We start from the raw sequence: 12,330 nt of genomic DNA, 5'->3' as shown, positions 1-12,330 counted from the left end.
CAAATCTGCCAAAAAAAAACAGAGATCTTAGACTACAAGCCTACTTGTATAGATAACTTTGAATAATAAGTATGACACGTGTCGCTAAGAACAGGGAAAAGCATTTTGAAAAAGAAATAAAATAGCCTAAAGCCTTACAAGTCCACTACTCTGCTTATTTTCGAAGTAGAAGATCAATGGTTTATGTCAACTTTATAATTTCGAAAAAAAGTAGCCATAACTGACATATTACAACATACAATAAAAATACAAGCCTTAAGGTTAAGCTGTTTTTGAGATCCTATTGGACAAACTTTCTCAGTCAGAAACTTTTATATCCATAGACATCTTAATACTTTATGTACCCCTCTAGTGGCACTTAAGGATTTCTCTTGGGATGGTGGTGGTACCCTCCCCCAAAATAGTTATAAACCTTCCCACTAGCGGATATGCCTCTATTTGCACTTAAGGTGGGGCGATTTATCTTGGGATGGTGGTAGTTATAAACCTTCCCAGGACCTATGAGAAGCTACCCTGTAAAGGAGAACAATATCGGTTCAGCGGTTAACGAGATCCTTTGGCACAAACACACAAACACACAGACATTCTGTTATTTTATTATGTTACATGATATATTTCCCTGTGAGTGACAAACCCAGATTTTTTCCATTTATTTTTTGTCCAAATATTGATAAAAAGGAAATCCTCTGGAAATGAGTAAAAATATACGTTAACCATTGTCACACCAGGAAAGGCAGGGATATTCCATAAAAAGAAAATTTATTTTGCCCCAACCTTTAAATTGCTATCTTTTTATCTATCCATATTTTTTCCCTAGTCGAACAATCTAGCTTTCTGTCTATCTATCTTTAATCTATCTATTTGTTCATATATCCATCTACCTTTTTATTTAATAATCTACCTTTCTATAAAATCATCTGTCTATTAATCTATCCATCCATCCATTATCTATCTATCTATCTATCTATCTATCTATCTATCTATCTATCTATCTATCTATCTATCTATCTATCTATCTATCTATCTATCTATCTATCTATCTATCTATCTATCTATCTATCTATCTATCTATCTATCTATCTATCTATCTATCTATCTATCTATCTATCTATCTATCTATCTATCTATCTATCTATCTATCTATCTATCTATCTATCTATCTATCTATCTATCTATTTATCTATCTATCTATCTATCTATCTATCTATCTATCTATCTATCTATCTATTTATCTATCTATCTATTTATCTATCTATCTATCTATCTATCTATCTATCTATCTATCTATCTATCTATCTATCTATCTATCTATCTATCTATCTATCTATCTATCTATCTATCTATCTATCTATCTATCTATCTATCTATCTATCTATCTATCTATCTATCTATCTATCTATCTATCTATCTATCTATCTATCTATCTATCTATCTATTTATCTATCTATCTATCTATCTATCTATCTATCTATCTATCTATCTATCTATTTATCTATCTATCTATTTATCTATCTATCTATCTATCTATCTATCTATCTATCTATCTATCTATCTATCTATCTATCTATCTATCTATCTATCTATCTATCTATCTATCTATCTATCTATCTATCTATCTATCTATCTATCTATCTATCTATCTATCTATCTATCTATCTATCTATCTATCTATCTATCTATCTATCTATCTATCTATCTATCTATCTATCTATCTATCTATCTATCTATCTATCTATCTATCTATCTATCTATCTATCTATCTATCTATCTATCTATCTATCTATCTATTTATCTATCTATCTATCTATCTATCTATCTATCTATCTATCTATCTATCTATCTATCTATCTATCTATCTATCTATCCATCTATCTATCTATCTATCTATTTCTCAAGTATTAAAGGCGTAGTATGTTTCGCCCCCTACTCAAAAATAAGAATCCCCCCCGTAACACTTATCTAATCTAATCATTAAACATTCCTAATCAAGGAGTGATATATACTCTAAAAATTGATTCATACAGGGATAATAAAATGGAGGATAAATAAATCTCTCCCCAATACTATAATATTCCAGGGTGGGGGGGGGACATTAGACAGTTTATTACACTAGTCCCCAAGGTTTTACAATAATGTTATCTTATTTGTTGGCTTAACAACAATAGAAACTTTAATTGAATTTTGATTGGTTGATTCATTAAGTGTTCAAACGTTTCAACAACTAATAGAAGGAGTAATTTTGTGTGTTATCAATGGGAATGTACATTGATTTATCGGTCATTGTTTTATCCTTTAAAAAATTCTTTCTTTCGTAGATTCTAATTATTTGGAGGAAGAAAGGGTTGTAGATCAATATAAGTTGTTGTTAAAATGATTTATTCAACTTATGGAAAAAAATAATAGAAAAAATACAAACAATTAACTAACAAAATGATACACAGATAGCAAATAATCATTAGTACAGTAAATTAAGAACAATGTTTAACAATCTCACAGTGAGTTAGATAGGTTCAAAAACGATAAATATGATAAGTTAGTTATGAGATTATTAGCAACATAATGTTATAACATATATAATATAATGACACATAGGTTATAATATGGTTAATATCATGATATAATAGTTATTGGATGATAGAGGTTAAAGTTTTAGCAGCTAGATTCAAATTTCCTCATTTATTGTAGATATTTATCCACTGACAAATGAAGTTTACTATTGTCACTTTTTACACTATATACATAATCCACAAAGACAAATGTCATTGCTTCTTGGTGCTGATTTCTTCTGCAGTATTACCATGACTTGAAATTTGAAGAGGAAGGTGTCAGGAAACTGCAACTCGTCGACAGCAAGACGCCAAAGTTTCAATTAAGAAACCCTTCATCCATAAATAAAAACGGCTGACGCCTGGCATGGATGTAACCAAGAGATTCATACTGAAAAATCAGGAGTTATGTCAAAATAAATTAGTCATCTCCAACCTAATTTATTTTAAATGTCCAAGATTTACCCATTGTGTGAGTTGTAGTGTTATGATGCTTGGTTTCAAATTGCACGCCAACTTTAATTGCGCGTAGGTCAGGCTGGAGAGGAGGAGAGTAGGCTCTGATTGAGGGGTGTAAGGGAAGGTAGAGTATTTCTGTAAGGGGAATATTTAATCCCTTCTCAGGTTGGAAACAAGGATTTTTTTGAGAAAATGATAGCATTTTAACTAAAGCTGACGTTCATTGAATGGTTTTGGTATGTGGAAATTTCTTCTTGGTGGTTTAAAAAGTCTCACAACTCTATGCTTCACTGGGCTCTTATACATGTATTCAACCCATATCAACTTTGAGCTGACTGCATAAGAAATACTGAAAAAACTCAGCTTTCATTGGAAATTGTCGGTTAGATCCACACTCCACCATTGCTGCGACATAACTGATCAATATAAGTAAAATCTGTCTGTGTCCTTATATTTGAAACTAGCCAAGGGATTAAAGCATCACCTAGAGAAAAATAATTTTGCCTCCAAAAATCCTAAAATAAAAAATGTAGTCATCAAAGAAAGTTTCTAGATTTGTTAGTTTTCACTGGCGGAAAAAGTTTAAAGATCACAACATTCCTAGGACGACAAGGTCAAAGATAAATCTAAGATTGATAATAATTCAAGTTTGTTATCCCTGTAGTTCCTGTTATCTTGTTATTATTCTTAACAAATTCCCCGCCAAACTTCCGTTCAGGGATTCTAAGGGATAAGACAATGGACAATATATTGATGTATAACCCCAATATTTATAAACAAAATTACCATTTATGTAGATTAAAATTATTTGTTTAAAAGTTTGGACACTATAAGTTTTGACCAAACAAATAAAGAAATGTAGATTACAGTCCAATGTCCCCTCCCTCCCTGCTTTCGTTACACCCCTCCGTCGTTTGTTCCATCCCTAAGACAAAATGCTTCACCCCTCCCAAAAGACATCCGTAACAGTGTTTTTACACTTTTGCAAATTTTATAAAAGCTTGATCATAACAATGTAACCCAAAAAATCATTTTTTTAAATAGACGTGTTTAATTGTTTTATTTTAAAAGAAACTTTTTTGATTTAAGTTTTTTAATATTCATATTCGCAACTAGCAGAAGTAGGTACTTTTTTACGTTGTTAATACAAGTTATTATGGATTGACTTATTACACTAGTCTCCAAAGTCTTATAACTTTTTTTTTATATTCGTTGGCTTAACAATCTTGGGGACATTTATTGAATTTTTAATTATTTGGTTCATTTAGTTAAGTATCCAAACGTTTCAACCACTAATTGTAATCTACAGAAGGGTAATTTTGTGTATAATCATTAGGGATATACATCAATTTATCAGCTATTGTTTTATCCCATTAGATCGCTGTAGCAAATCATTACATTTTACGCTAAAGCTGTATGTTTAAATTCTATGACCACAAAAGAATTATTTTTATTATGGCCCCTGATATGAATATTTCATTTACTTGGGGGAATCCTTTACATTAAAATGTAAAATGTAATAATAGTCTTTTTTATGTTTTACATACAGGGTGGTTTAAAAGTAAGTCAGTCGTTAATTAAAATAATAAAAGTTATCTTGTAGACATTACAGAGCGCAAAGATAGTTGATGTAGTTTAGACCTCAAAAAAGCATTTGATTTTTATCGAATAGAGGACTAAAAAAATTATAATGGAATATTACATAATCTACAAAAAAAAAATACTTTTATTGAAGCAATATTAGAATTTTTAAAAGGTTTTTAATTCTATTTATAAATATAATTTATATTTTAAGAACCAACATAATTTTCCACACTCACCCTGTATATAATATTAAATAATATGAATCGGTAACAACAAGAAAGGGATATAAGCCTTAGCCATAATACATTATCAACTCATTCAAGGTTTTAAAAAAGGTTTTTTCAAGGATATAAATGTTATTGTTGCTTAATTTATGGCGTAACCTATTTTATTTAACCATACTTAAATTCACCAAGACAAAAAACTTTTTTGGGTATTGTATTCATATTTAACTCCAACTAAGTCAAGGAAATAAAGAAACTTTCCTGAAAAGTAAAGGTGTCTTAACTAAACCTTTCACTATATATATACCTAAAATCAAAGTTCTGTTTTATAGATATTCCCCGGTGTTCATAGACCTCCGCTTCCACCTTTGTTTTATAATAGCAAAAAGACACAATGACAAATGTTATCAACTTAAAAATATTTTTAGGGCAAAAGAGGGGGGGGGGGATTTTGCGCAGTTGTAATAATATGCAGTTCATATGTTTTGACGAAATACGGAAGTGCGTGCACACTAATATTCCCCACTTAAGTTGGTTTCTAGAATCACATTGCAACCCTAATGTAACAATACATAATTAGACGTTTATGCCCTGAAATTCAACTGTTACATAACGATATAAAGTAGCTTTAAATCCACCCTTTATGGTTTCATTATTTTGTGGTCATTTAATCAAGAAAGGGAAAGTTCAATGAGGTGTATTTAACGAGTTTGGTTACTTGATTAGTAAGAAATGTTTATTCATGTAAATAAGTTTTCATTTCTCATAGATAGTAGGGTAAAGATGATAATCAGGGTTTTATAGGGATAAGACAATGGCCGATAAATTGATGTAGGTCCCCAATGATGATACCCTTTCTGTAGATTAGTGCTTGAAATGTTGGGACACTCAATTTAATGAACCAACCATTTAAAATTCAATAAAAGTTGTGAAGTCAACGAATAAGAAAACTTTGGGGACTAGTGTAATAAACAGCCCATTGTCCCCTTCCATCCTAGATTAGAATCATGGATGAAAGATTTGGGCTAGGTAATTTAAATTTGAAACTTGGCAATTGAAAACCCTAATGTTTTTGTCAGTTTTTAGTAAAATTCTTGTGTGAAGGTGGGGGGAGATATTCTACCGTCTCTTGGAATATACATCCCCGATTTTTAACACTAATGAAATATATTTATCCCGGTTCCTTTTCACACATTGTATGTTTATTTGAGCCAGAGATATAGGAATAAGAAAAATATTATATTGTAGGCCTCTAGCATCTAGAGACTCTGTATTGGAAGGTATAGAAAGATAGTCTAAAACCATCCCAAGACTTTTATTTAAGGCCTCTAGTGGCACTTTAAATGTTTTTTTTTATTATTTCAAATATATGATTTGAGAAATAATTGTCTATGTAACGTTTAAGTCTACAAACATTTAGAACATTTTTTTATGATTTCTCTTGGAAGGGTGGTGGTACCATCCCCCAACAGTTTTAAACCCTCCCGGGGCCTATGAGAAGCTACACTGTAAAGGAGAACCCGATCGGTTCAGCAGTAAGCGAGATCTTTCGGTACAGACTAACAAGTAACAAACAGCCATCCTGTTACTTTATTATAAGGACTAGCGGCTAGGGGCTTTGCCCCAAGAGGTTTCATCAAACCAATTTTTCGTATTTTAGATTTAAAATAAAAACTAAAAAAAAAAAATTTTTTGGGGGGGTAATTTTTTTTTTTTTTTTGGGGGGGGAGGGGTTAGTCGACCCCACTATTTTAATTTTAGTTTTAAAATGAAAATTTTTTTGGGGGGGGGTTATTTTTCATCTTTTGGGGGGTTGGGGGTGTCCCACCCCCCGAGAAAATAGTTATAAACCTTATAAAGGAGAACCCGATCGGCTCAGCGGTTAGCGAGATCCTTCGCTACAAACAAACAGACAAACACACAAACAAACAAACACACAAACAGACAGACATCGTTCTACTTTGTATTATAAGGATGATAAAACAGCGTAAAACATTCCCAGTAGCTAAGAAAAGCATCCCTAAAATTGATAACTCAATATGTACATTAATTAGAGAGATCATAATGGATCTTAAACAAAAACAAAAACATACATAGCAGGACATTGGCCTTAGTCTCATTTTTTTAGCTAATAGCTCCCTAGGGTAAAAATGTGTTATGTAAACAAAAGAGGGAAAATCACTTAAGAATCAAGAACCCTAAATTATCAATACAATTATCCTGAACCTTTATCCCTGATTCAAACTAGACTAATTAAATAGATTAAATCTTATCATTAACTGGAGTGCTCTTAAAATCAAACAAATTTTAAACATAAGCAAATACACTAAATTTTGGAATAGATATTTATCGCATCGTATTACAGATTATAAAAATTATAAGATTACAACCAGTTTTGTGAGCTCTGAGGTGCCAAAGCCCCGAGATAATAAAACTGGTATTAACTTTATTTTTATTACTTTATATTTGTGGGAAATTGTCTGTGATACGATGCATGATTTTTCAGTTTGGTTGAGAACCGGTTCTAATCCACAGATATTAATTGGTTTTAAAACTATACTAAAATATTTTTTTTATAAACAATTTCTCAGGATTCGATTGCTTATACTTTTAGTATTCCACTATATCTGTTCTTAAAGCTTTGTTACTATTGGACAAAATCGTTCCTTTTTTTTGTAGTTTTGTGTGCAATAACTTTTTTTATGAGTGGGTATCTTAAATGCATTGACTTCAAATTACAAAGTTTACTTCTTAAAGTCATATAAATAAATTTAGAGATTTTATACTAATTTTTTAAAATCTATATATCCCAACTCCTAACATGATTTTTGTTTTAGATATTGAAATCGCCAAATTGGAGCGCCGCAAGGAACTTCTTCGGGACAGGTCTCCCTCCCCGCCACCTCCAACAGAACCCCGCTGCCCTTCCCCCTCCACCCTCCCCATTCTATCCTATTCTGATGACCTACAGACCAGCCATATGGATGGCGATTTTGTGATACCCGCAGTTCTGTCAGACAGCCCTGCCAAAAGCATGTACCTGTCCACGCTGGGCCTCTGCCGGCAAAGCGAGGAACAAAAGACTGCAGATGAGATAATCTGGTCAGCGGTCCTGGACAATAGAGTCAACCATGGCCGCGATCAGACCACTGTTAACCAGTATTATAAACAGTGCTCGGCCGTGGCTGAAGAAATTGTTATTCGTGCCAAACGCCGCTATTCTGCTCCCTTCCTCCATCCTTCCCTGCTACCACCAAAAGAGGAGGATATTTTTCCAGAACCAAAAATGGAATCAGCTAACGTTGAAATGTCGTCGTTGCCATTATTTTTCCCGCCACAACCTTCACACCAGTGGTCAGCTGATAGCATTGTAACTGTACCTGATCTACGACTGCATCATTCAACCTCACCGCGAATTTCAGCACCTTCATCAATACATTTAGCACACTCCCCATCAAATTTATCATTGTCAGATCATGTTAAAAGTGAAGACTCTCAATTAACCATCCCCCTTAGTACAGCACTATCAATGCTGAACGGTGATAGTGATGTCTTTGGAACCGACCCGCATGCATCCATGTTTGCTAAAGTCAACGGTTATTCAACAGATTCTGCTGCCAATGATCATATCAATGAAAGCGATGACGAAGTACCTGTGCTGAATATCCGCGAGGATTATGAGGAAAGTCTTGACTCCACTGATTATCAGTTCAGTTCACCGCCGCCGCCGTGTAAAAGACGGCGCATTACGGCGTCCACCGGATCTCAGGGTGATTGTTCCAGCGGAAGTTCTGTACCTGTGTGGCCAGGTATTGAGGCAATGGTCCAGTCCTACAAGAAATATCAACAAGGTAATAATCTTTTTATAGTAGCATAGCTACTCTTTTTTTTTATAAATTCTAACTCAAAGATAGTTGATAAAAGGAGATACGTGTGACGTCATAAAATTATGTCTAAATCCATCTAATTTTTAGGGGTTTCCTTTCCCACTATTCTTTTCATCTTTCTTTTTTAGACGTATTTTTATGACGTCACACATGACATTTTCCGTATCTCCTTGATACAATATCTACTCAGTAGTGAAGTTTCTCTCTAGTCTTTCATTACAGTTTCTACATTGTTGCCTTCTTTAATCTTAATGTTCTTTATAATCTAAAATATATGTACTTAATTGGATTTTTTCAAGAAAGTCTTTTTTACAGACTGTGAGACAGAAAAGGCAGAACTAATAAACCGCAACAGCCAGCTGGCCGCCGAGATCCTCAGCCAGCGGAGCCAGGCGGAGAACCTTCGAACCAGGCTGGCAGGACTGACCCGGCTCCAGCAGACACTGGTCAACAACGGTCAGATTGACCAGGACACAATTACAAGACTGATTACAAATATTCGGGCAATTTCACAGGCATGGTTACTAAATGGCTAGATATGAAAAATTTTAAAAGTTCTAGAAGTATAAATATCTTAAATATATAAATATCTATCTTCAAAATTAATGTATCTTTCTTCTACAAAGCATTCCTATCAAAATATACCTTTCCATCCGTTTAGTAACCATATAATCATCCAGGTTAACACCAGCTCTAGTGGGCCAGCTAACAACCAAAGAAAAATTGTGTCGACAATAAACAACACTTCAATAATTACGTCGACAACTGTGACGTCTACAAAACGATCTTTTGATCACGTGACGTCATCGACACAAAGCAAAAATTGCCTTAAAATTACGGGTGAAGCGTAAAAGTGAATAAAAAACTTATTTGTTTATGCATGTGAAAATTCTTTCTGAGTGTACCCTAAAAGTGATATGAATATTGTAATATACCCCTTTATAAAAGTGATATGTATATAATTGTACTCTACCCCTATCTAAATTTAATATTTTGTTGATTTTTAATTCAAAATGTGTTTTAAAGAAAGAAAGTCGAAACAGTTTTTAATTCATTGTTCAACTGGAACTATTTTGCTGACAAAAAAATTTAATAAATTATGTCGACTTTATTGCAATAGCAAAAGTGGTCACAATTGACATATTATAGATATGCTGTTACAATATAGTATTCTTAACATAGGATTCATTATTAGATTTAATTTTTAATGTAGTAACTTTTAATTAATAAATTACTATTGAGTTATACTTGGCTATTGTAACATTTGGAAACGTATGCAATTTTGATTTAACACCGTTTTGTATGAGTTTAAGATTAGTTTTAAAATTATTTAATTTCAAACATGACATAAAAATTTGTACTGAAATAGGTTGAAAGTCTCATGTGATATAAAAACCAAAAGTATCTTTGGATACAGCTGTTTTAAATTTATGGGTGTTCCTTAAAAATGATTCCGTTAGTTTAAGACATACAAAGTTTTACATTTCCTTATGAAGTAAATAAAATTGTTAAGTTAGGTAAGTGTTTAACGATGAGAGGTAAATTTTATTATATGAATAGTAGGTAGTTTTATTTTAAAGATTTTATGTTATGCTGTAGTAATAAGTTCTGATAGCCATTGACAAATAAACTGCCAATATGCTTAAATTTTCTACGGCTTTGTAGAAACATCTTTGAATGGGCTTTAGAACCTGAATACAATGACTTGGTGTTTTAACAAAACTACCAGTGTATCAGTTTTGGGCCTCGTGGGGTTTATAGTGTTTGCAGGGTTAGAAGCGTCTATTTTACAATATTAATCATTAACAAAGTGATTCTTTTAAATACAATCTTATCATGCACACTTAACTAAAATACTTAATTAACAGATAACAGGTTTGGTTGTTATTTAATTTAAATTTCCTTGATTAGGTTAACACCTTTCCCCACCTATTTACACTTTTTAGGATTGTAGTACCTCTATAATTCTTATTCTCTCTTTGTAATTTACTTATTTACCCAGTAAGGATTCTGAATAGTATAGAATATGTGTAAATTAGGCGGGCTTGACCCTGTTGGGCTACCTAGTCTCCTTTATAATCTAATCCAACCTCCTCTAAAGTAATACACAAACAGGAAAGACTAAACCCCCCTCCTTTTTATTTCAATTTCATCAAAATAATAAGAAGTGGGGGTTAGTGCTCGACAGTCATTTTGAGGAAAACGGCTTATTACCTTTTTATGTATTTAGATAGATTTATTACCAATGAACTTTTTCATCCTTGTTTTACTCCTCTATTTCATTTCTGGTGCCATGTATAGAAAAAAGGGGGATGTATGGATGGATGAATAGGAGGCATTTTTTATTCTTCTTTTTTATGTTAATTTCTTTTTTTTCACTACCTCTCCTTTTAACTTAAACAGTGGAAAAATAAATGAAAATTTAAGACATTTAAATAAATATGTAACTTTTATATCTATTTAATATCTAAGTTTAGATTTAATGCTACAAATGGGAAACAAATTTTTTAACAAATCCTTTTTTTCAATCGACCATTTTAGATTTTATTTAAAGGTTTTTTTCCCTAAACCCCCTACCTTAAAAATCCTCGAAAAATAATGAAAAAATTCCCATACATCCAAATTTAGCTCTTTGTAAGTATTTTTCCAAACTATATAGAAAGTTCATACATTGAAGTACAAAACTCTTACAATTTATTTTTTGTTATTAAATTTTTTACATATTATAGGAAATCTAGGTTTCTAAAAGACGTACATAATGTTGGACGTAAATATCAGATATTGATGATATGTTAATATTAACCATTTAAAAAAATGCCATTTAGTCGACATATATTTAGATTTTAAGTCAATACAGTATTCCAGCTTCAACAAATGATATTAATTGTCAATAAATCAACTGCAATGACAAAATACTGTTTCGTCTAAACCCCTTAATTCTTTTTTGCTCTCTATGATGGTTGTTTAAAAGATGATTAACATTAGGCACTAAGAAAATGTACATTTTTACTTTTCTGAACCTATTTAGTAGATTTACCTATTGACAATAACAGGCCAACTACATTATTGTAAAAATAGGCAGAACATTCTACATAATAGTCTATATTATTACAATATTTTGCTTTTGTGTCCTAAGTAAAATGTATAATATTTTGGTGCCCTATAATAATCATCAAATTAAAACGTGAGTAACTTAGAGATTCCAGAATGGCTTAGTCTTATTCATTTTTTAGAAAATTACAGCATGTTTAGGTTTGGATTCTTTCATACTTTTACTGTGCACTTTCTGTAAATAAATGACTATAGGATCTTCATTTCATGTGGAAGACACAACTTTGAATTTCTAAACTGCCGCTGAAATGAACCAATAACGTGTCTTCTTGTAAAAATACAAGCATCTTATTGGAAGATCTGTTAAAAAGGATTAACGTGATTGGTTAATTTGAGCGGCAAAATGTAATTAAATTATTTACGTGCCATATACAATTCAGTTCAGCGTTAAATTTAGAATTTGTAGAAAAAAATTATATGGAACTTTAAAATGATCTCTTGAAATAATCTCTCTTTAAAAAGAGAAAAATAATGAATAAGAATTTTTTGTGATGATTTAATTCTATATGTACCATATAT

General features: G+C 31.9%; 1 protein-coding gene across 1 annotated transcript in view; it reads left to right on the top strand.

Annotated features, from left to right (window-relative positions):
* LOC145323110 (uncharacterized) overlaps positions 1-9,776 on the top strand; it is a 62,294-nt gene extending 52,518 nt beyond the window's left edge. Inside the window, exons 10-12 of the mRNA XM_080165496.1 lie at positions 7,651-8,664; positions 9,016-9,215; positions 9,381-9,776. Of these exons, the coding sequence (XP_080021622.1) occupies positions 7,651-8,664; positions 9,016-9,215; positions 9,381-9,551 (1,385 nt within the window). The 3' untranslated portion in view covers positions 9,552-9,776. The remainder of the gene's footprint in view (positions 1-7,650; positions 8,665-9,015; positions 9,216-9,380) is intronic.
* The last annotated feature ends 2,554 nt before the right edge of the window (positions 9,777-12,330 follow it).

The sequence above is a fragment of the Acartia tonsa genome, chromosome 6 (assembly GCF_053477335.1).
Source record: "Acartia tonsa isolate MP-2025a chromosome 6, ASM5347733v1, whole genome shotgun sequence".
In the NCBI taxonomy this organism is placed as follows: Eukaryota; Metazoa; Arthropoda; class Copepoda; order Calanoida; family Acartiidae; genus Acartia; species Acartia tonsa.
The sequence above is the reverse complement of the archived record's forward strand: the minus strand, read 5'-3'. Positions and strand labels throughout refer to the sequence as shown.